At 32.0% G+C, this 26,298-nt stretch overlaps 1 protein-coding gene across 1 annotated transcript; it reads right to left on the reverse strand.

Moving 5' to 3' along the window:
• Window positions 1–2,717: 2,717 nt before the first annotated feature.
• LOC148619683 (85/88 kDa calcium-independent phospholipase A2-like) lies at window positions 2,718–26,180 on the reverse strand. Its single transcript, XM_088579846.1, has 17 exons — window positions 26,135–26,180; window positions 20,951–21,082; window positions 20,113–20,214; window positions 19,211–19,426; window positions 18,493–18,670; window positions 17,633–17,823; window positions 17,097–17,193; window positions 15,397–15,579; window positions 14,384–14,499; window positions 13,813–13,961; window positions 12,982–13,055; window positions 11,987–12,140; window positions 10,279–10,426; window positions 8,025–8,158; window positions 7,205–7,359; window positions 6,344–6,511; window positions 2,718–5,074 (listed from the first exon to the last, which is right to left on the reverse strand). The coding sequence occupies exons 2-17, from the start codon at window positions 21,052–21,054 to the stop codon at window positions 4,835–4,837; spliced, it is 2,409 nt and encodes an 802-aa protein (XP_088435972.1). The 5' UTR covers window positions 21,055–21,082; window positions 26,135–26,180; the 3' UTR covers window positions 2,718–4,834.
• Window positions 26,181–26,298: the final 118 nt, after the last annotated feature.

Below are 26,298 nucleotides of genomic sequence, written 5' to 3' on the forward strand. Positions count from 1 at the left end.
AGCATATTCATTTAGAGTTGTCCTTTCTTGATGTGACTCTGCAATTTGACAGAAATATGAAGTAAATATCTTAACTTCAACAAACGGTGAATTTTAACAATTTGATACTAAAATACAGTAAATTTCCTGCTAATATGTGTCACATTAAGAACTTGCTCGGTTTTTGAGCACTACTCACCTGGTTCGCGGGCTTAAATAATACACTCCCTGTCTGGTTGAAATGAAGTGAAACAATCAGCTTTCATGTAGTAGATTACATAAAAATCAAGCAAATGGGAATATTACGATAAACAGAAAGTTATCATATTCAGTGATACACAAGGTATGATGAGGTTTTTTTTCCAAAATTATTAACTACTTTGTATTATTTGATCTTTAAAAATAAAAGAAATGAAGAATCTAGTGTGCAAATTAGTTTATATATATCTTCTCCTGAACAAATGTTACCATTTTATTTCCACCAACAAATAGAAAGAGGACACCTAACTATACAAAAATGTGTTAAATGAAGTTTAAATATCGGTAAAAGGGAGATAATTCTTTTCTTGAAATCTTTACAAATTTTATATTACAGGTGCTTAGAGATGAATAAAAATTAAAATAAGCTTAAATTATGCATTATTTTAAAGAGTATAAAGTAAATAAAATTGGTATGCATTGGATAATTCAGCATTTTTGGATATTCTATACACCCTGGGACTGTTTTGTTTAGATGCAGATATTTAAGCAGAAACAGCATGTAAAATCCATGTGTAATTATCAACATAGCACAATCCATTGAATTTTAGGATGAGTATTTTTCATTCATTTATAAGAATATATTAATTCCAATTTTTTTTATGTCTTTTTCATTAAGTCTGTCTTTTAATCCCTTATGGATTTTGTCTCCTAAGCTATCTGAGGGTCAGTGGCAGGCCAAAACTAAAAATAGCTTTTAACACTGAATTTCAAAAGGGATAACATTTGTTCATAAATCTTAGATATATTGTTTCTTGTTAAGTAATCTGTTAGGCATCTCGAAATTCATTGCTAAAAGTATATCTGAAAATAAAGTGATAGAAGTGTTCTTTATTCAAAATGAGGTCTTCAGTAAATGGTTAATTTCAGTGAAAGATGAACAATGGCAAATATATGCCACATGATTCAATGTCCACTGGTGTTTCATAGAAATCAAAGATCATGTGACCTTGAAAGCAGAATTTTATAGCAATGTTTACATTAGTATTCCTGACATTACAAGCTATTTCTATGGCATTCCTTACCAATTTATAGATATCTTATGTCATTAAGTAGACATCTTCTATTCTTTATAGGATATCTAATAAGGTACAAAATTTATAAGATTATCTTACATATCACTTGCACCACAATTTGTGTTCCATTATTGGTTCTGACCTGTGCAGGTCCGGGTGTTAAAAGAATAGGCCTGCAGCAGCGCTAAGCTTGTCGTAAAAGATGACTAAATAGTGCTCAGAACCCTAGCTGGGGGGTAGGGTGCTCTGCCCACAGAGCAACTGGGATGTGTGCCCCAGGTGGTGGAATGGGGTACCCCTGGCGTGTTGCATGCTGGGGTTGTCAGGCTATAATACGGAAAACCTGACCGCAAACCATAGTGGCGCACCGTGTTGGGAAAGATGCCACGATCCTCGCATGATAAAGAACCCTACTGTGGTATTTTCCCTGAGTATGAACCATAGGGCTCCGCCACAGGAGGCTAAATTGCCTGACCCTACCCAACTCTCCCTATTTCCAGTGGCAATCAAAATTTGTCGACCCGATTGTCCTTGTGTCCCATCCCTTTTTCATTACATCATCATTTCATGTTCATTTTATCATCAATTTCATGTTCATTGTCTGAATATAGCTGAAATATTGCTGCTTGGACATTAAACCCCAACAAACAAACAAAACCATTATTGGTTCTTACCATGTGGTTCATCTCAGAGGACAAACCAGACAAACTGAAAGTTGAATTAGAGAAAGTTTGCTTTGTTTAGTTGTGAAATGCCAGTACAAAGTATTTTTTTGATAAGATGACTTTAAACAGGAAGTGATGGAACTAGTACTGGGGAATATATGAACTTACTTCTATGAATGAAATTATCTTAAGACATTACAAGTCACAAAGTAAACAGGAGCTAAATGGGCTGGAATCTCAGAAAGGGGAGACAAAGAAAAGTAAATACACCAAAAGCCACATACCAAATATAAAAAACATATCCAGAAATATCTTGCAAAATTTTCATAATGGCAAACCTGAAAAATGGTAACATGTTGAACAGCTAGAAAGTGGATGTGCTAGAAACCTGGAAAGACATTCACTGGACATAAACTGTTTTTATTTAGTATAACGAAGATATGTGACAAAATTGTGAAAGAATGTGAAGATTGGCAGACCAGGTGATTGCAGCATAGCCCTTCCTCAATATACCAGTAATGGGGGAATAAATGATTAAGTTTACAAACTTAAGGTATAAATGATTGTAATACCTGCCACTTAATTTATTCCAATATATAGCCTTTTAAGCTGGCTCAAGAGACTTTAACAGCTCTCTGCCATAATGATGCATTACGGTACATAAAATTCATTGAGACATTTCATAATCAGTGTAAATGCATGGGATGTAGATGTACCATATGTTATCAGCTACTAGGTTTAACAGGTAAAGTGAATGTACATGGACTATAATGAGTTGCCAACAGACAAAACATGAAAGTTAAAGGAAATCAGATATAATTTTATTAACAGAAGTATTGTAAGTAAGTATAATGAATTGCCATAAGACACTAACTTCAAGTAAAATAAGTCAATAAAAAGTTAAATTAGTAAATAAACAATATGTAAATATTTTCCCATAAAACATTAAGTTGAAATGATTCATAAATTTGACAAAAAGATAGAGGTTTATATATATAACAAAAATTCACTACACAGTTTACTTTACTGCAGAGGTACACATTTTTCATTTCATTGGTACCCGTATCATGGATATACATTTTCATGCATTGCAATATTTTGTTACAGCAAGTGAGATAGTTATCTCCAGGGAATAGAATTGAATTGAATATGAAATGACTTAAGTAGTTATCTGGACAATTGACAATGAGATTTTTTCATAGGTATTTTAATCTAATTTTGATAGAGTTTAAATCTCCATGTTTATTGTCCAGTTGACTACCAAAGACATTTCATCTGGTAATGGTCATCTAATCAAGGGAAGACCAATTCTATTCCCTGAAGTTCACTATTTTACTCGCTGTAAATTATCCATAGATTTAGTTAAGATTATGAATGCCATGTGTGCAACTTTTTTATTAGGAGATAACTATATAGAATTTGAATATTTAGAGGCATTAATTATGGATTTGATAGTAACAATATGAATATACATGTGACTTCTCAGTGTAGTAAGTAAATGGTTATTTTTTTAAAGAGGATGCTTACCCTACCGATGCACCTGGTCCATGCTCCCAGTTTTTAGTGGAGTCTGAGTTACTCATATACTTTTGTTATTTTGTATGTATTATTTTGGTTATTTTTCCATGTCTGGTCTTTGTCCCTGGATTACATTCTTTTGATTTCTGCTACAATCTTGATTCCCTTGATTACCCTTTTAAACAAGAATAAAAAACCTTTAAAATAATACTTAATTAGAGACAGTCAGTAGTGGAAATTACATTCTGGAATTTTATGCAGTAATCCAATTAAAGAGCCTTAGTGGGCGCGCTCACAAACCCCACATGTCCCAATGTTGGATACTCAAGTAAATTTGTTCGTAAGAGAAATATATGTAGAAGGACCCTGATAAAAGGCTTTAGACCTTTATCTTTTATCTAAATTCTGTTACTCAGAATGGCAGTTTCAATCTCCAGACTGAGTTTTAGTTAATCCAATGAAAATATCATCGTAGCAGAACAAAACCTACACTTGACCTGTAACTTATCATGTTGAACTTATATACCAAAATCATGTCAATATCTGAAAGCCTTTAAAAAAAAAGTCTGGAAAACTAAAGATGGACTGATGGACAGACTGAGGGGTGGGTCAAAAACATTATACCCATCGCAACTTCCTTGTGTGGGGTATAATAAAATTCTATGTTTCAAGATTTGCTTGGTTTTCATGTGATTAGAATGACCCATGAAAACCAAGCAAATCGGTACCTCATGAATAAACATTTACTACTACATTAGTCATGGTTAAATGTAATGGATAAATTGCTGAAGTGTAAAAAACTTATATGAATAATAACATGACATATTGCACTACAAATCATTGCAAAAATCAAACATCAAAAATGATTTTATAATATACCAATACCAAAAACACAATTAATATAAAAAAAAACACTGCAAGTCCAGAAAGACTTGCCAGCACCCAGTGTTTTGGTTTTGTCACTCTTTGATGTAGATGCAATTGAAATAACTGTAATATCAAGATAAATACTGCGACATAAATTGTTCATCTATCTGCATGGAGAACAATTACTGACGATTATTTTCAACACTTTACAACATAGGAAAAAAGATCTTTTTCTGACATGGTACAATGTGTCATTCTATGTAATTTCTCTATGTAATTTCATTGATTTAAGTGCACATTGTGTGTTCTCAAGTTTAGAAATGAATCTCATGTACTGTGAAATCTGGTTAAACCAAACTTCTCTAGATGTTTGGCTATCTTAGGCTGTAAAGTAATTAATTATTTGTATTTCTTAGTACCTATCTAAGATTTTGAACTAAGACATCGTTGGGATGTTAATTTCGCTATTTGGCACAATTTAAGAAATGGACATAAATTGGCCATCCAATCACAATAATAATTTTTAACAATTTATGCATTTTGCTTGGCATCATGTATAGTTCTGAGTAATTTTCCAAGTCTCTCAATTTTTTCTTTGTTTGCTACAATATAACACTGTGTTTCCCACATTAATTTAATAATAGCCTTGTTGTCATGGCAATCTAATGGAATGTCTTCACTTAGACGTGGACTAAATCGGTAAAATGGAATGTTCAGCATACTACACCAAGCTCTTGATCTATCAACAGGTGGTCCCTCTGATAAAGTTGCCTTAAATAGAAAAAAAAATTGATCAATACCATAACAATAAGAAAATAAAGTGATGTCATTCTGTGAAAGTTTCATTCAATTCCATTCAGTGGTATATGAGGAGTAACAGATAGGAGAAGGGTTGGCACTGTGTAACCAAAGAAAGGAAGTAGAGAACATCCCTATCACTATGTACTCTGCAAGTGGGGTATAAAAAAGTTATGTCATACTAAAGCTCTATTCAGTACTGTTCAGCCAGAATGAAAATAACTGAATGTCTATGTCAAACTTGATGTCCTGATGAACATATCTACAAAGTTTCATCAAACTCAGATCTTTATTTCAAAGAGCTTTTTGCACACCTTGAATGGAGGTTTGACAGGCTGACAGATTAATAGGAAAACAATGGATGCATAGATTAAGTATTATAAAATGAGCAAAGTGTATCTGAAAATCAATAACTGTACTAAAGATATGGGGAAAATATTCATTAGACAATGGGTGATTTCTTGTATCAGGTTCATTCCAGTTGATTGACAGATTTCTGTTCCATTATTGGTTTGTATTAAGTGGTTAGATTAAGACTATTGTACCTGACAAACAGAAAAAAGAATTAATGAAAGTTGGTTGAAAATAAGTAATGATACAAGTGATGAAATCATGTAATAAAAATACATCAACAAGAGTAACCATCCACATGGCCTTCAACACGGAAGACTTATATTAAACATCAAAACTTACAAGAATAGCTTGAAGATGACATCATCAAAGTTTTATGAAGGTCTTCCTGGTTTGAAATAGCATTGACCAAATGTTCCCAAGAGGAATGTTCTACAGAAGTATTAAAATTCAGCCAATTGACGACTAGCATAAACTTATCTTATCCCTTATTAAGCAGCAGTCTTTGTAAGAATCATGCAAATTCTGTATTATGTGATAAACCCAAAAAGAGCTATATATTTTTATTTTCATTAATATTGTTAAGAAGTTGCTTTATAGATCTATATGATAAAATGTATAATAATTCATTCCAATCTGTCTGATCTCAGGAAATAATTCACTTTAAAATCCACCATTTTCTATTGTATTTTAGTGTCATTTACAGAGTTATCTCTCTTAGTTTTGAATTATACAGTACATTCTATATAATTTATAGCCACATGTTACTGTCTGTTTACCTAAGCATTTAAAAAAAAAATAAAAAATAAAAATATGTAGGCTTTCCAACCATGAATCACATCTTGCATGATTCTTATCTGAAGTGCTACTTAACAATATAAATTTACTTACCTGATCCACCATCATAGTAACTAAGCCAGTAAACCCTGTTATTAACTTTTTTACTTCTAGAATTCCTTCTGGACGGAAGACATCAACACTGGATACCGGTACAACTGGTATCCTACCTGTTCCCAAGGATACCACACATCCTATAGGTTTTATCAGATGGCCATCATTCTATAATTAGAATCAAAATTTTGTTTATTCAAGAATAAGTAATAGGTGCAAACAAGAGGAAATTCCTGATTAGAATTATAAAAACTTATTTAATGTTATTTTCCTCTAGTGGTGTGTATGGTATGCATGCATTGAAAACTGCAACAAATACTCTGTTACTAACTATTATGATATGGTATTCTGATATGATGAAACTTGGAGCGCAAAAAGGATTTGGATGTAATTTAACTCTATCATTTCAGATTTATTGTTATATTAAGCAATGAAAATATATTGTTGTGATTAAACATAGTAATTAAAAAACTCATATTACAATGAAATCACAAAATCCATTAGAAATTCCAAACTATCAAATTTGAACATGTATGGTTGTAAAAGCATAAAATACTTATCTCTCTGTTTGTATCTCCATTTCTTCCTCTTTCATCTACCCCGGACTTGACTTTTTATGATCAACTCAGTAGGTGTTTCTAGAAAAGCAGAGGATCCTTACCCTATCAGTGCACCTGGTCCATGCTCCCAGTTTTTAGTGGAGTCCCGAGTTGCTCATTTGCTTTTAATACTTTATATGTATGATTTTAGTTACTTTACGTTCTTTGTTGTGTATGTCTGTTTTCCATGTCTGGTTTTTGTCCCTGGGTTACATTCTTTTGATTACCGCTTTAACCTCGGCTCCCTTGATTACTTTCTTACCCTCATTTTAAGACCACAATGATACTCATGTATCTCAGTCAGGGTGTCCAACGTTGGGTTGTTAGCAATCATACCACCATCAACAAATGCCCTGGACTGTTTGAAGTAGGTAGGAGCTGCACCACTAGATCTAGCTGCTTCCCATATTAACTGCTCTATAAAATAAGATCAAATCTGGTTATATTTGATGTTGGCTCAAATAAATTAGTAACTTTACAATCTACTAAAAAAGCAATATTAATTAACAACTTTTTTTCATCAATAGAATGAAAATTCTTCACTGGCATTCAACTAATCTTTTGTACTCTATTTGGAGATAAATAGTTGTCCATTTAAGATTCAGAAAGAAAATTTTGCCTTTGGAAGCAAAACAAAATTTGTAGGAGTAAACTCATTTGTTTCGAAATTTCGTTACATTGAAAACAATTTTTAAAAGGAAATAGCCTGTTTTTTTAAGTTTGGTTGTTATCACTTTGATACTTGCCAATTTACACTTAATCTCTATATTTTTGTAAACAATAACTTTGAAAAAGATGTTCTCACAATGAGACATATAACTTCCTGAACCTGATATGACAAGCTTCATAGGTCTTAAGACACAGCTTGGGTAAAATGGTCCCAATTTTGAGGAACATGTAGGTTGCATTTTTCATAAATATGAAGAAATTATTAAAAATGAAATAATTCAAGGAAACTCTATTTTGTCATTGTTTTACTTTTATTTTGCCTTTTTTTTACCCCAAACATTAGATTTTTTAAATAACTGAATCCATTTCAAGGTGCTATCAAAGAGAAAACTAAATACAAAATGACACCTTACCATCAGGAGGACTTGGAACTAGTCTATCTTCAGGATGATTCTCGTCTTTGTAAGTGTTAAAAGTAGGATGGTAAGATCTAAACAGATGTAGTTGGGAAGGATGTCTGTCAGCTAATACACTTGTAATAATCACCCTGAAATGATAAATATTTTGTCACAATACCTAGCCATGTATCTTTAGTTCCACACATGTCATTAAGTAATGGTCTATGCAAATAATTTATTATTGACTGATTTACACAATACATATCTAGAAAAAGTTGACTTGGTGATCACAGATACTAATGCATTCAGAATTTTCTAGGTAAAAGAGTAATCAATGGAGCTAAGGTTCCAGCGGAAATCAAAACAAAGTAATCCAGGACAAGGGCCAGACATGGAAAACAGACATACACAACAAAGAACATTAAGTAACTAAAATAATACATACAAAGTAACAAAAGCAAATGAGCAACTCAGACGCCACTAAAAACTGGGAGGATGGACCAGGTGCACCGGTAGGATAAGCGTCCTATGCTTTTCTAGAAACACCCACCGACTTGCTCATGAAAAGTCAAGTTAGCGGGGTAGATGAAAGAGAAAAAGCAAACTATGAAACAATGAACAAATCAGTTTTCATGGTGCAGATGGATAAACTGTAACAATCCATGAGTTCATGATGACGACCATAAAACTTCTGTAGTGATGACTTCAATCTTGTAGCAACATAACCTCGTTCCAGAAGTCTAACTGTAAGAGTCCTAGCGCAATACAAAAAGTCTGTGTAGTTACGGCAAGCTCCGGTTTAATGTATGAGTTGTGATATGAAAACTCTATACGCAGGTGCTGAAGGGATGTTACTACAGATGAAAGGAAGTTGACAATTCTGAATGAAAAGTCATCACGTTTGTTGTAAAGTTTGGTCATTAGTTTTTCTTTACCATCGATCTCTAAGTGTAGGTCAAGATATGAGGCTGACTTCACAGTGTCTATAGTATCCTTGATCTCAAGTTCTTTGGGGTAGATGTGAAGAATCAAGTCACCGAAACTAGGATTGTTTAACGATAGTTCATCGTCTACATAGCAGAAACTGAGATTAAAGGATTGAGCTAAAGGATTTTCACTCTTTCAGATCAGATCAGCTATAAAGTCAACCTAATAAGAGTGTAGGAAAAGGACAGTAAGTAGGGAGCACAATTTGTTCCAACTGGAATACCGACTGTTTGTTGAAAAATGCATCCACCACACTGAACAAATATGTTGTTGATAAAAAATTCCAGCATTTTTAAAACATCTTCTTCTGTATATTTGGAAGATGACTCGGAATTATTTTTTACAAAGTATGAGGTATCTCTACCAAGAACTAAAAATAACCATATTCCAAAATCCATAGGAAAATTCAACATACAACATAAGCAGTCTCTATCTGTATCTTCTGGTCCACAACATTGTGTTTGATTTAGAGAGACTTGGTTGAGCCAATCTATAAAAATCACCCAGAAACAGATTGTGAGATGGTTCTGTGACATGAACTAATATAATAGGCATTCATGTTTAAATGTAAATTAGTTAAAAAACGAGAAATATGATTTTAAAGATGATAGTTTAGTTTTGGTAAACTGGAGGCACATTGTAAAAGTAATGATGATTGGTCTAGGAAAATTTTACATGATGATCACTTACCAACTAACTGGAATTTGTTAATGGCAACTTGTAAGGGCAAATAATAGTTTTAGAGCCTTAAGTAGCTGTCTTTGTAAGTATCATGCAAAATCTGAAAAATGTGATACACCCCAAAAAAGGCTACATATTTTTATTTTTGTAATTAAGTTGTTTTATGGGTCTATACAATGAAATATGTAATTATTCATTCAAGTCTGCCTGCTCTTAGGAGATAATCAACATTGAAAATCCAATAGATTCTATTGTATTTGAGTGTCATTTACAGGGTTATCTCCCTTGATTTTGAAATCTACAGTGCATTCTATATAATTTTTATCTCCTAAGAACATGGGTTATATGAAGAATTGAATGTTTATTTCTGTATACTTTGGCAATTCAAACATAATATCAAAAATAAAAATATGTAGGCTTTTAACCTATGAATAACATTTTGCATGATTCTTAACTGGAGTGGTACTATATATATATACTCCTGGCTTTGTATTTCAACTATGCTGTAATCAATTCATGAATGGATTCAATACTCTTGTTATAACAATATAACCTGTGGAAGAGTAATTGTCATTGTTGGATGATAGCTGACAAAACTTACTTTGGTCCTTTAATGTCAGTCATAACTTTATCCCCTAGTTCTTTTTTCAGCATTGTTTCAAATAGCTCTGAAGCATAGGGTCTAGATCCTTTAAACACTTCATCCTTCAATCTTACATATAATCCTTTCAAGTATGATAAAGGCTTACCTAAAAGAGAAAAAAACAAGAGGCTCCCAGGAGCCTGAATCGCCCACCTGGTTGAATTTTGCCTTTCAAAGGCAATAAATATAACAAGTTGTCCAACAATTTTGACTCAAGAAAGCTTTGGTAGGGCTTATCATAAGGATCATTTCAACAACTGAAAGTTTCTTTTAATCAATCATAGTTTTCAAGATACTGACTGAAAACTGTTTTAAAAAAAAGTCATTTTCCCCCTTTCAAGGGCAATAACTCCTACAAGGAGTCATCTGACAACTTTTATCCCTGAAGACTTTATTATTCCTAATAATAAAGATCCTTTCAGCTATTGAAAGAATTTGGCTAAACATAACGGTTTTGGAGATATATGCAAAAAACTACTGTCTGACCCTATGTTCTACTTTTAGTAATGGCTGCCATGTTTTTTGACGGATCAAAAATCCCCACATCAGTTCAATGCAGGATACACCAAGGAACATACGTACCAAGATTGGTTCCAATTGATCAAATAGTGTCAGAGAAGATTTTTGGAAGAAATAACATTAAAAATAGCAAAAATCATTGAAAAAGGGAAATATCTCCAACATGACTCAACAGTTTAAAACCAAAATTTGACCAGATAGATCTCATCATGCTGAACACTTTAACCCGTGTCAGAATGAAGCTAAAGCTAACGGTTTTGGAGATATATGCAAAAATCAGCTGTCTGACCCCTATGTTCTATTTTTAGTAACAGTGGCCATGTTTTTTGACAAATCCAAAATCCCCATAACAGTTCTATGCAGGATACACCATGAAATATTCATACCAAGTTTGGTTTCAATTGGTCAAGTAGTGTCAGAGGAGAAGATTTTTTAAAGAAATAACATTAAAAATAGCAAAAATCATTCAAAAAGGTCAATAACTCCAACATGGCTTAACGGATTAAAACCAAAATTTGACCAGAGATAGATCTTATCATGCTGAACACATTTATCCACATCAGAATTTTGCTAAACCTAACATATTTGGAGATATATGTGAAAAACTACTGTCTGACCCCTATGTTTTATTTTTAGTAACAGCGGCAATGTTTTTCAACAAATCAAAAATCCCCACAGTAGTTCTATGGAGGATACCCAAAGGAACATTTATACCAAGTTTGGTTCTAATCAGTCAAGTTTTTCAGAGGAGAAGAGTTTTGTATAATTGTTAATGACGACGACGACAGATGCCAAGTGATGGGAATAGCTCACATGGCCTATGGCCAGGTGAGCTAAAAACACATTTTTCAAACATACAGCTACTGCACATGATATGCCTGCCCCTACCCTTTTCTCATACCAAACATTTCATTACTCAGAAATGAACAAATAGAATAAACAAATCAAAGCAATAGAGCTTTTTATTGCCAATCAGTCAAAAATGCTACCTACGATACTCAAATTCCCAACAGAGTTCCTCGGGTAATAGTACAACATGATTTTCCTCTAAATATATGTCCATGTCTTTTAGGACAATGACTTGCCAATAGTTCCATTGCCGCTGTTAAAAAATCCATGAGAGACTTTTGATTGCTGTAATACATACCTATAGCTACACCAAGAGCCAATAAACCTCCAGTACTAGTGCCCGATATCCAATCAAAACAGTCTTTGATGGGGATTCCCGCAGCATCCTCTATAGCTATTAATAGCTGTATCAGACACAAACCCCGAATACCACCACCATCTAAACATAGAACCTATAAATAGTTGAATTTAAACTGATTAAGGGTGTTTTTTATATTGAAACTGCTGGCATACACTAGCATCACAAATGTATGTATGTTATCTTAATACAAAGTAATACGTTAAAATGAATTAATTTTTCCTTTGCTTTGCAGAATTAAATATCCAAACAAGAAACTTTGTTTGTGGGGGGATAAAAAAAATAATTAAAATAGTTTATACCACTTTAAAATACTATATAGATATACAGTGAAACCTACCTAAAACAAACCCTTTTGGAAGTTTAAAATGTGTTCAGTTTAGACAGGTGTTCAAATTACCCAGGTCCAAATTACATTTAAATTGACACAGCAGGACTTTTAGAAATGTTTCATTTAGACAGGTTTTCGAAAATAATCAGGGTTTGATTTAGACAGGTACTTTAAAATGTGTTCAGTTTAGACAGGTGTTCAAATTACCCAGGTCCAAATTACATTTAAATTGACATAACAGGACTTTTAGAAGTGTTTGGTTTAGACATGTTTTCGAACTTAATCAGAGTTTGATTTAGACAGGTACTTTAAAATGTGTTCAGTTTAGACAGGTGTTCAAATTACCCAGGTCCAAATTACATTTAAATTGACATAACAGGACTTTTAGAAATGTTTGGTTCAGACAGGTTTTCTAAATTAATCAGGGTTTGATTTAGACAGGAACTTTAAAATGTGTTCAGTTTAGACAGGTGTTCAAATTACCCAGGTCCAAATTACATTTAAATTGACATAACAGGACTTTTAGAAGTGTTTGGTTTAGACAGGTTTTTGAAATTAATCAGAGTTTGATTTAGACAGGTTTCGTTGTAGTACAATATCTTACAGTATCTTTGTTCAAGGAACTATCAGAATCTCTGTCAGGATCTTGTAAGGAGGCTATCATGTTATCCACAATTACTAAAATAAGCATACAGGGAAAATAGAAAGCAGGCAGATAAAAAATGTATGGTATAAAATGTTATAAACATTTTCTGTCACCTTAAAGCTGAGGTAAAATAAAACTAGCCTATCTTAACAGCCACCAAAATAAAATCTGATTATATATTCAGGACCAAAATGGCCAGAATAAATTAAAGTTTTGGCCAGAATAAATAAAAGTTTAACATTTTGGTTTATTTGATGCACATACATGGTATTTAAATTTCTTCTCATTGCGATATCAAACCTGACAAATATTACTCTGCAAAATAAAAAAAAAATATAAATTGCAAAATGGTGAACTAATAAAGATTGTATCAATCAAATTTTACAAATTCTAATATATTAGATTTTCTTGCACTATCTTACAGAATTTTCATAACAAAAGACAATACTAATTGAAGTAATAAAATGTTGCTGTAACAGGATATTTTCTCAAAAAATGGTACATTTGAAAATGTGGAGCACTTCACCATTAAAAAACATTTTGAAAAGTGTCATAGTTTTAACTTTAACAGTTTAAAACAAAAACATCTTAGATTTTGACCAATCATAGATGAACATTCATTGGAGTTGTCAAAATAGTATCTTTTTTTTTCTGAATGCCCAACATCTCCAGTGATTTCAAATAGGGACAACTTATATTGCTAGATTGAAACATCTAAATTTAGCATTCATAAAAATAAATGGTTGCATTAAACTTGTGACTCTCTAAATTCCAGATTGAATGTTTAACCTTCTCTATCCGTTGTTAACATGGATTTCATGGTATCATCAGATGTCCCATTGTAGCTCCCTTCCATCACACAACCCTTAAAACATCCCTTGGCCATTTCAGAACATCTCGATGCTCCAGATATATGTAACATATTTAGTATAGTATCTCTGAAATCGAAAGTGTACACAATATTCCTCTTCATTCATTTTTGGGATTTTGCTATTTATCTTAAGATACACACCACCTAAATGTAACTTTATTTTAAGCCACTATGAGGTAATGTCAATTTTTTAGCTTAGTCTCAGGATAAGTAGTTATATATCATATATCATATGAAGTATATAAAAAAAATAATAACTTGAGTTTACAGAAATCAAAAACCTCTATTAGTCTTTCAACTTTAAAACTAATTTGAGGAATTTATCCTCAGGTATTATTTCCATACAAATGTACTGGTAATTTGTTATTGTAAATAAACCAGGCACTTGCTACATCTAGGCATACTTCAGAACTCAAGACCATATTTTGGTTATTCACATTTTCCAATTATAGTTATCCTAAATATTATTTTGTACATGGTATAACCTACCTGTTCTTTTCCTTGGAGACTGAAGCTAAATGACGAGGCGTTTCACCTTTCTTATTTAACATATTAACCTCTGCACCAAATACAATGAACAGTTTGACCAGCTCGATATCATCTTTCTAAAAAAAAAAACATCAACAAAGACTCTATAGATATATAGTATGAATTTCGCAATATATTGCATAGGAAGATCAAATGTATTGTGTGTTTTTGTACCTCATGCATATGGCATGGGAAATAGATTTATATATTTGTGTAATATGTAGGTAGAGGAAAAACTTCACTTTTTAAAAAAAATCAAGATTACCTCATCCTTAAACAATTTAAAAGTATCCTCCACAAGTTCTCAGTTATGTTCATTCTAAAGACCATGTTGACATAAAAATCCCTTCATTTTCAAGAACTTGACCTTGACACTGACTTTGTTCACATCAATGACCTTGACATTGACTTTGTTCATATCAAAGACCTTGTTATTGATTTTGTTCATATCAATGACCTTGACATTGAATAGCTAAAAATGTGCAGAGGGACACCATGATCACTAAATACCTTCAATTTTCAAAGCAGTAGGTATAAAAACTACCAGTATGTTCATTTATACAACTTGACAACAACTTTAACATGATGCTATAATTCCAATATAATTAGCATATGCCTTTTTCATGCATTATGATTGGTTGTTCACCTTTTACGATCTAAGCAACGACAGTTTTTACAATAGTGTAAATTCAATGTACATATCGTAAACAACATATCTACCATCACTTTGACAAAAGATAGAGCCACTTAGAGGCTTTATATGTATTATCTGCTTAAGTCCATTCATTGTAGGCATTGTATATTTAAAATAACAGTTTTTGAAAGAATACAGTTATCAGTAGCCTTGATTGGTTCATTCATTCACAAACCTGACATAAAAGTCCTTTGAACTTTTATTTGTTTTGTGAGTGAATGGTCCAATTTTACACATTGATAAATTCTGGAAAAACTGTGTTTAATCCTATAACAATTACCTGTACAGCTATATGTAAGGGGGTATTCCCACAGTTATCAATTTTCCTGGTATCAGCACCAAATATAAGAAGTTCCATGATACAATCCCTTCTATCTTTCTGTAACATTACATGTAAAGGGGTGTGTCCTGTATCACTGTGGGTGTTAATATCACACCCTAACTGGCACATCTTCTCAATCACCTAAAAATAACAGACAAGGGTTTATTAGGTTTTAATAAAGAGCTGTGCTTTAAGTGCATGATACACCCATTGTCCTTTAAACTTGTCCTCATGCTTTCAATGAATTTATATGATTAACTAGAAATACTGTGAGCCCTGTCAAATACCATCCCCCCCCCAAAAAAAAAAGTAAATAAAAAATGCACAAAAAAATTGGCACTAACAAGGCTACCTCAAGTTAATCTAAATTTGTTGTCTTGATTTTTCACCCATACATTTCTATCTTGTTCAAAGGACACTTTTCTGACAAGGTTACCAAGTATCTTTTATTTTTATTAGTCAATCATCATAACAAATGGTTCCGTTTTCAACAATTTTTCAACGAATAAAATTTCCTTGACCGTTTTCGCCCTTTTTTAAAGAGTAAAACTTCATAACACGGAAACGTAAAATTTGACATTTATACAAATTGGAAGGGAGCTTACTTCAACAGATATGATCAATTTACCGAACTTTCATAAAAGTTAGTGAAAGTGTTTTTGAGTAATTGTGCAAAAACTTGAATATCTCCCTTTTTTTAAGTATAAAAATTCATAACACGGACATGATGCATCTGAAATTTATAAAAATTAAAAGGGAGCTTCTGTCAACAGCTATGAACAAAATCACCAGTTTCATAAAAGTTGATGAAAGTGTTCTTGAGTTTTTGTACGAAAACTTAAAAATCCCCCTTTTTTTAAGTAAAAAAATTTCTCATACGGAAACGATAAAATTGAAATTTATAAAAATCGAAAGGGAATTACGTCAATAGATATGAACAATTCACCAAACTTTCATAAACTTCGGTGAAAGTGTTTTTGAGTTATTGTGTGAAAACTTTAAATCCCTATTTTTTAAGTAAAAAAATTCACAACATGGAAACAAAAAATCTTAAATTTATAAAAAATCGAAAGAGAGCTTAGTTCAATAGATATGAACAATTCACCAAAGTTTCATTAAAGTTGGTGAAAGTATTTTTGAGTTATTGTCCAAAGTGTGGACGACGGACGTACGGATGGATGGACAACTGTATACCATAATACGTCCTGTATTAGACGGGCATATAATAAAATAATAAGAAACATTGGAAAAACCTGAGAAATATCTTAAGCCTGAGAAAAAATATGGTTTTTGATGCATACAAACCTCAGAACTGAATTGGAAAAAGCATTGATGTTAAAAAAATCACAGATCTGTTTTTCTTTGTTATTTTTGTTTGGTTTTTCTTTTTTTGTGTATTTTTTTGTTTTTTAGTGGCAAAAGACCTTTTTTGCAAATTTACTCTGATTTCACAATCCAATAATTGAAACTGACGGGAACACAGGTATTTGGAAACTAATGTTGAATAAAAGAGTCAAGTCTAAATTAGCAAACTTCATTCTAATGATGTATTTGTCTACCTTCAGACCTTTTTATGTTGCTGGCTATTCCACCTTAATCAAATGTTCAATCCCTAAATTTTACTTTTAACCCATTAAACAAACCCATATCATTCTAACCTCTCTATTTCTGCCCCAGTGTACTGGTGTACCACCATATTTGTTATCTTTAGCGAATAACTGGTCAGCATATTTTTCACATATCATTTCCATTTGTCTAAAATTAGATTGTAATAATATCGATATACATGTACATATATCTATATGTGGAAAGTCTATCAGAAAGAATGCTTCAATGTATAATTCTGAATATAAAATTAATTATTTCTTTGACAAATCCGTCAACATTTCTGGTAAAATTTCTAAACCCATGATCAGAAAGCACAAGTTAGGATAATATCATAATAATCACCACTATACAAACAGCTAATGGCCAATGTTTTTTTTATTTAACAGCTAAAGTTCATATTTAGACAGAAGTATACTGGTCTTGTGAAGAGAAGCTCAAGAATGGCAAATCATAAAACACATTGAAGAGTTTTATAAAAGGAGTAAAATTGAGATTGTCATTGCCTAAGAAGTAAATTAACAACTTGTATGTATATAAACACAATAATGTGAAAATAAATCATTCTCTAATATGAATAAATCCTGACCTGATATTATTTCTTTTCACAGCTACATGTATTGGTAGCATATCACAAGCAGAAGCATCAGGTTTGGCTCCAAATTTGAGTAATTCCTCCACGGCATCTATAGAACCACTTTCACATGCCATATACAAGGCAGTCTGACCTTTATTATTTACAAAGTCTATCACATGATCATTATCATACTGAGCAATCATCTGAAAAATGCAAAGTAATATTTCTCAAGAGACATATTTTTCTTCATCACTAAAATATAAAGCAGTCAAGAACTGAACTTACCTTGAAAAAGGAGGATAAACAAAATGGATCTCAGATATTGTTTCTGGGCTCCATATCCTCCATTCTTAAATTTAACAAAATCCTCTTCAAATTGATTCAAAGACAAGAAAGAGTAATTTATTTGTTTTAAGATTCAGCAACACACCACCATAATAGGCTTACAAAAACACTGCATTTTTAATCAATTCAATTTTGCTGGTTTGATATTTTACAACAGGCATGAGGTTTCAAGTATTCAAAGTTATAATTTTAACAGAATGTTGGTCACTAAATTTTGCCCTGAAACCCATGATAGGGATGGAACGTCAGCAATGTCATATATATGTAGATTCTCTGAAACATGGAATGGCTGGAAATCTCTCAGTAAGATTTGACACATTTCAGAAATGACATATGTTGTTAGAAACTGATTGTTTGAACATTTAACACATATGTAGAGCATATGTCATAGAAAGTCTCACATACTTCCATTTAACAAGAAATCTCCTATAACAATTGCATATTGCTTCATTCCTCAATAGGTTAAGCCTAAAGTTGTATTATTTCTTCACAATTTTTTATCCACTTTACCAGATACATGTACTTACTAATATACATTTAGGTTCATGCTTAATAGCATAGTGATACACACTTTCTCCAGAATTGTCTTGTAAACTTAGATCTGCACCAGCCTGTAGTAACTGTTCCACACACTGTAACTGATTACCCATCACAGCAACCATTAGTGGAGTTACCTCCCTTGTATTAGACTTCACATTGATTTTGCTACATTGAAAGAAAAATGAAAAATTAATTAAATTATATTCCAAAGAAAAAATGCATAAATACTTTAAAGGACCTATCACTCAGACTTCTAAAAAACAATTACCATAACAATCCAGTGAAGTAAAATATTGACATTTAATTTAAACTACATGTATAGTAGCTAAAACTCTAGTTCACATATATTTTTTTAATTAAACTCCACACAACTCAACTAAATCTGTTCTTGTCACATGAACTAGAGTTCCTTAATGACTAAACCAAGTCTGGACAACTCCCATAACAGAATGTTGATTCTAGAATATTTATAGGGGTGCTATAGAAACACCACTCATCAATAGCATAACTATCGGTATGTCCATTACATATTACCGAAGTGATAAATACACCAAGGGAAGAGTGACACAAGTTACAGCTGTAGACACAGCTTATATGTCCATATACAGGTAGTAAAAATCTTCAAGCAATAAGACTGATTTGAATTCACACATAAGCAGATATTCATTGTTTAAATATGTTTACTCAATGTAATGTAAAATATACCTTACAATTTCTCCTTGTAGAATAAACTCATACATGCCAAGATAAGCAGCAATGTGGATAGGTGACCATGCTGGGTGTTCTTTGATAACATTAGTAATTCTTTGAAGATTGTTGCCATTAAATACAGAACTACTTCTGGCTATCAATACATTCAACTTGGAAGAAAATAATCCAAACTGGGCAAAAGCTTCTCCATCATTGGCTAATCTAAAAATACTGTTAAAAAAATTATACAAAATAATCGCCTAAACATCAATGATAAAAAAATATGTATGATACTAAATCCCATCCTTACCCTATTTGATCTGTATTACATGATAATTACATTTACTGTGCATATCATCAAAATATGCTTATCCCTTCAGAAAATTAGCTTTAAAAACAATATTTCATTATATGATGAAACTCATTTCTAGCTTTTTTATACAGATCATGCCCACAATTACACAACTACTTTTATTCATCACTGTGTATTGCAATACAAATGACTGAAATAACATTTGCCATCATGGACCCTGTGAAACTGATGAAATGAAATATGAGAAATACTTGAAATGTAAATAAAAGAATTGAATGTTTCATCTTTGATGTTTTATCAGCTTGTAAAGTTGTTGACCAGTTCTATATTTTGGACAGGAAGTGCTCAAGCTTTTATATGCCTATTAAACATTAAAAATGAAACATCCAAATCTTAAATAAAGTGTTTTAGGAAGTACAAACTTAGCTAACTGATGATAAAACCAGTATGCCCACAACACTGCATCTCAAGCATTCTGTATTTACTTCAACATAACATTATTGAATAAAGTACTTAGATATGAAATTTTACCTCTAGTAAACAAGAAAATTTATATATTAATAACTACAAGTTAGCCCTACACAGCCTCCTATCAGTGCTATACCTCCAGTAAGTTGGGGGAGTTGAAGTACTAACAACAACACAGTCGTAGCATCCTAGTTTTTTATACAGAGTTATATATCCTTCTTCACATCTCTTTGTAGACCTAAAATAATAAAAAAAAGACCATATTATTTATAGGTCATGCAATAATCACTTAAAATCGACTACATATGTTCACTGTTAAACTCCAAGTATAGAGTAACTTTAGAAAGCTTATAAGACTGATTATTTCTTTGATTTTAATGTTACATGACTCTCCTTCAAATTTTTTTCTCTCTCACAGATGAAACTGGAACTGTAATCATTTTTGTCTATCTTCCTTGACATAAATAAAAAATATTAATTCTCTATTTTTCTGTATATATATTTCTATTGTCAGTTTTTTGTATGAGCATGACAAAGAAAAACATTTCTTTCATAAGGAATTATTTCAGTTCAATTTCAGTGTGACAGGAAATGAAAATAAATCTCCTGTGCATTTTGAAATGAGTAGACAGGTTACAAGAGAATTTAAAAAACTTGGTGACTAGATTGATCACATAATACAAATGGCTTTCCCCTGCAGTAGTAGAAATTTAATTTCCAATAACCAGGAAGCAGAATTATATATATACAACTACTACTAAAATATTGAAATTCGTAAGTTGTTTTCAATTTTGATAACAAAAACCAACAAAGTGATTTTGGACATTATAAATTTAAAGTAAAATGTCATAGCCTTTAAAAGACTTCTCTTGCTTATGGCTTCGCTCTCTTACAGATTACATCTAATTCATATGATAATTAGGCTCAAGCTCAGGCTCTGCTCATACCTTTCTTTGCTTGTTGCCATCACCTACCCTTTGTAATCATCCAGTTTGACATTGCTCACTGTATATGGACTAATACTAGCTCCAGCTACCTCCACAAGACCTTTAAAACTGTCAACTATGTTCCTAAACATTTCTCTTGTGGTTTTTTATTCATTTTTTCTGTAAACATAAAAAGGAAATGAATCACTCAAAATGACATTAAGTATGGTGTATCATGAAGTTCAAAAGTATTTTTATTTGCATATGGCAAAAAAAAAATTAGACAAATTAGCAAAAGCTGAAAAACCTAGCATATTCTACAATATTGCAGCATATGCAATTTGAGTAAATTTATCTTTTTTGACAGTTAAATACAGTATGGTTAAATTATGAGGTTCCTATAAGCCTGAATCACTCACCTGGTTAATTTTTTGCCTTTTAAGGGCGGAACATGTAACTCTTACAAGATGTCCAACAATTTTGACTCACAAAGACTAAGGTACATGTAGGACCTATCATAAGGATCATTTCATCAAATACAAGTTTCTTTCTGTCACACCTTTCAAGGGCAATAACTCTAACAAGGAGTCGTCCGACAACTTTGATCCCTGCAAACTTTTGTAGGTCTTATAATAAGGATCTTATTGGCAAATGAAAGTAACGGTTTCGGAGATGTATTAGGAACCTTCCAACTGAACACTTTGTTCCATTTTAATAACAGCAGCCATGTGTTTCAATGAATCAAAAATCTCCACATCAGATCTATGCATAACACCCAAACGAATATTCATACTAAGTTTGCTTCTAATTGGTTTGGTACACTAGTGTACTTTCAGAGGAAAAGATATTTGAAAGTTTTGAAAGAAATATCATTTACATGGATCATGCTGGGCTTCAATTTGCGATTTTTTATTTGATTGGGCGACAAAAACAACCAGTTGATGATTTTCGTAAATTTTAAAATAGGGAAAAAATGATTGATAATATAATAATTCCAACATGGCTTAACAGATTAAAAGAAAATTTTACCAGCAATATATCTTATTACATTGAACGCTTGTAAGTTGTCAAAATTTGGCTAAACCTAACAATTTTGGTGATGTATGCGAAAGAATTCTGTCTGACCCCTATGTCCTATTTTTACTAACAGTGGCCATGTTTTTCGACTGACCAAAAATCCCCAATTCAATTCAATGAAAAACATTCATACCAAATTTGATCAAAGTGGTCAAGTAAACATTTCACACACGATAGATCTCATCATACAGAACACTTTTACCCTATGTCAGAATTTGGCTAAACCTACAATGTAACAGTTTTGGAGATATATATTTGCAAAAAAAACATGTCTGAGCCCTATGTTCTATTTTTAGTAATGGTGGCCATGTTTTTCCAAGGGATCCAAAATATAAAAAAAAATTCCATAGAGGATACCTCAATGAACATTCATACTAAGTTTGGTTCTTATTAGTCAAGTAATGTCAGAGCAGAAGATTTTTGAAAGAAAAAACATTAAAAAGAGCAAAAAAACATTAAAAAAAATTGGCAATAACTCCAACATGGCTTCAAAGATTAAAACAAAAATTTGTCTACAGACAGAGCTCATTATACTGCACACTTTTGTCCCATCAAAATTTGGCTAAACCTAATGGTTTTAGAGATATATGCAAAAATTTATGTGTCTGACCCTTATGTTCTATTTTAAGTAATGGCAGCCATGCTTTTTGACAGATCAAATATCCCAATATAAGTTCTATGCAGGACACCCCAAGGAACATTCATAGGATAAGTACATGTAGTGTAAGAGGAGAAAAATTGTTAAGGACAACTTACCTTCAGCTAGACGAGCTAAAAATTACTTTAAAGCTCATGCTGGAATTTTATCATATGTTGTATATTCAATAGGATAATGGTGTATATGTCAATGAGACAAAAACCCTACTGGGATGAAAATGTCAGCCCAAGGCCATCCACTGGTCTTCAATGAACTACAAGTAAATCCTCATACCACAGGGCAAACTGCAGCTGTCCCCAAAACATCAAGTAACATAAAAAATAAACTAAAGGTGAAACAAAATATGACATACAGAGGCCAGAAATTTCTGATTTGGGACAGACATAAAAAATGTGGCAGGGTTAAAGTACTTTTGCATGATCACAACCCTCTCCCTTTAAAATCTGGCCACTGTGGAAAAAATATTACACAATTAATCACACCTAAAAATCAGTTCAAAAAGATTTGAGTTCCTTGTTACAACGGAAATAAAGAAACTGGATATAAATATCACAAATGTACAAACTAACAGAGGTTTCCCTCGACCAATTTAGCATGGCACTGCACCATGCCTTCATCTTCAAGCACCATGTTGCCTACATCATTAATTTCACAATGTGCCCCCAGTTGTCCAAACCCAATTTTCAGTTTTAGATTTATTTTAATATTTTTTACCTGATTTGCAATCAAACACATATGTATAATGCTGTGGTGTTAGCACCCATTTGTAACACTTTCATAACATCCAACTAGGCTGAACACTGTTTATTGCAGGTTTTGGAAAATAAATTGCCCTCGTGTTTAGGTGGGGTGCCCTCGATCTCTTGTTACAGTTTAGTGCCCTCAAAATACATTAAGTGCCATGCCTTCACAAATTTCTGGGGAAAACACTGAATAAAACTAAGGACTACTAGCATTTAACTAACATACCAGCTCCAGACCAGTTTAAACCCACAAAAAGTTATGTCCCCATCATATGTAAAGTCAATCCCAATTAAAACAAATTAACTTTTTGTTCACTCTAATGCATATTCCTGTATGATTTGAATATGTCAGTAAATCACTAATGCAAATTACACTTTGCCCCTTCAATCATGAATTCATTTCTCATAATTGAAGCTAATATCATATATACTATTTATCACAGAGGCATTATTTCCTCATTGTTAAAAAAAAGTACCAGCATGTCAACTTAGATTTATGTCAAAAAATGTTTTTACTTGATCCCAAAAGGGCAACTGAATAATAAGAATAAAAGCAGAAACCTAAAATAAGTTTTTCATCTTGACTCAAAAGATCAAATGAACAATTTTAAATTTTGGAATCATTCTGAATGTAACACTAGTAAGGCATTTCAACAATGTTACAGAGGGGCCATCTACTTAATGAATATTCATAACATAATATGTTTTTGCTGCATATGCAACAAAATTAAATATGACACTTATGGTATGCTTGTAACTAGATACATGTACATAAGCTAAATACTTGTATAGCATAAGCTATAAAATACAGCATACAATGTATGGTATATTTAAAACAAAATGTCCTTTTTTTTCAAATGAACCTCTTGGCATTTTTAAAAAATATTTAAAAAATCAAGATAATGCACAAGTTATAAAAATATATTTCATATGCTACAATTTTCTTTGCATATGCAAGAGAAATACTTTTGAATGTCTTGGTACATCATCATGATCATAATTCAGTGTAAGATCAATACACGAAATGTGTAATTATATGTTTTGGCAATTTTTAATTTGGCCCATACCTGATTTAATTTGATTTAAGAAGAAAAATTTAAAGGTTACTGTTTGAATAACAATTAGACAGGGAGGTTATGTTCCTAGTTAGAATCAGAGACATAATACACAGAGATGAGAAATTTGTTAATTAGTCAGTTTATCAATCAAATTATCATGCAGCGGGGAACGAGATTCCTTGACCTTTCCTTTCATTTATTGAACTACTTTTTTCCTTTTTGATTAAATGATATAAAATTAATTGTAGCACATGCCCAGATGTAAAAAATGGAAAACTGAAGATTTTACCTAACTATTTTATGAAACAAAAATATTGTGATAGGTTTAAATGAAAATTATGAATTTAATTTTGAATAATTTTCATTTTCGTAAAAATCCAGGGTAGGTAACTTGTTCCAATATTTCTTTTCAGTTTGCTTTGGCAGAAAGAAAAATGTGGTATCAACATGAAGCTAAGATATCGTACAATGAGAAACTGAAGGATTTTATTTCAATATTTGCAATAATTTTTTAAGTTATGATCATTGAAATCAAGTTGTTTTTGTTGATTAAGTAAGTACCTGCTGCATACTATTACACTTCCAAATGGTTGTATTATCAACCGTGTTCAGTATATACCTACCTGCATATAAAATTGGGAGTTTATTAATAGCATCATGGCAGCTTCATTCTCATATACTTGATAAGTGCAATTGAAAACCACTCCAGTCTAGGAAACATTTGCTAGATCAATGATTAAATACAAATCAAATCTTAGCTTTTCCAAGATAGGGACGGCCAAAACATGGCACTTGAATGATTAAGAAAATAAGGTAATCAGCTTATCAGTACTGGGCAATTTGACCCAAAAATAATTCAGACCATGACACCACAGGTCCTTACCAAAGCCGGATACAATGTATTTCAACCTATACAAATTTCAGAACATGAAAACTGAAGAATGCATAAGAACAATAAAAACCATATATCATAACAAATTTGACCATTTTAGAAGTTAATATTATAACAGGGCTAACAAAAAATATGAAAAGTGTTGTATATTAATATCTCTGTTACTATTATACAGTCCCTGAGTTAGATAAAACAGTTATTGCTAAAAGCATTTATTTGTCCATGAAACTACCAGTTCTTTCAAACTGTGACAGCCCTCTCTACAAGTATCCACAACAATGATGCTATGATTCTGTTAATTATCAACTGGGTTCAGGATACATTAAAATGGCAAAAAAAATCATAAACATCTAATTTGTGCACGTAAAATCAGAAGCTTAAAAATTGCATCATTCTCATACACTTTGTGAATGCGATTGAGAACCACATCAGTCTCAAAAAAACAAGCCCTAGCTGTGATGATTAAATACAAATGATGTCAATTGTTCAAATGCCATATGGGGATTTTCAAAAGTTGGCATATATATACAAGTATGGAGCTTTCACACTCAACCCTTAGCACAGCCTCCATTTCAGACAGAGCCTCGCCCCCTAAGTACTACCACACAGATATGTGGTTGTAATTTGCCTATTATTAGGACTGTAACCATTAGCCTGACATTGATTAAATTCAGTTACACTTAGTAGTTCTTTTTTTTCAAACTCTCCTTTCTCTGGACAAACCTAAAATTCGATAAACGAATACAAACGTATTCTAATGTCATAGTCATAATAAATTAAAAAAGACTTGTTCAATAACTTTACCATGACAAAGCCTCGTTCTGAATATTAACCCCTTTGTGACAATCGGAATTCCCGCGGAAATTTTGATAATTCTAAAGAAAATCGAATAAATGTTTAGCAACGAAATTAATACGCGGAAATTAAATTTTTCATTATTCATTCGTGACATTTACTTTGATATGTGT

Source organism: Perna viridis, chromosome 4 (genome assembly GCF_037379345.1).
Source record: "Perna viridis isolate PV_CMFRI_1.1 ecotype Kerala chromosome 4, ASM3737934v1, whole genome shotgun sequence".
Taxonomy (NCBI): domain Eukaryota; kingdom Metazoa; phylum Mollusca; class Bivalvia; order Mytilida; family Mytilidae; genus Perna; species Perna viridis.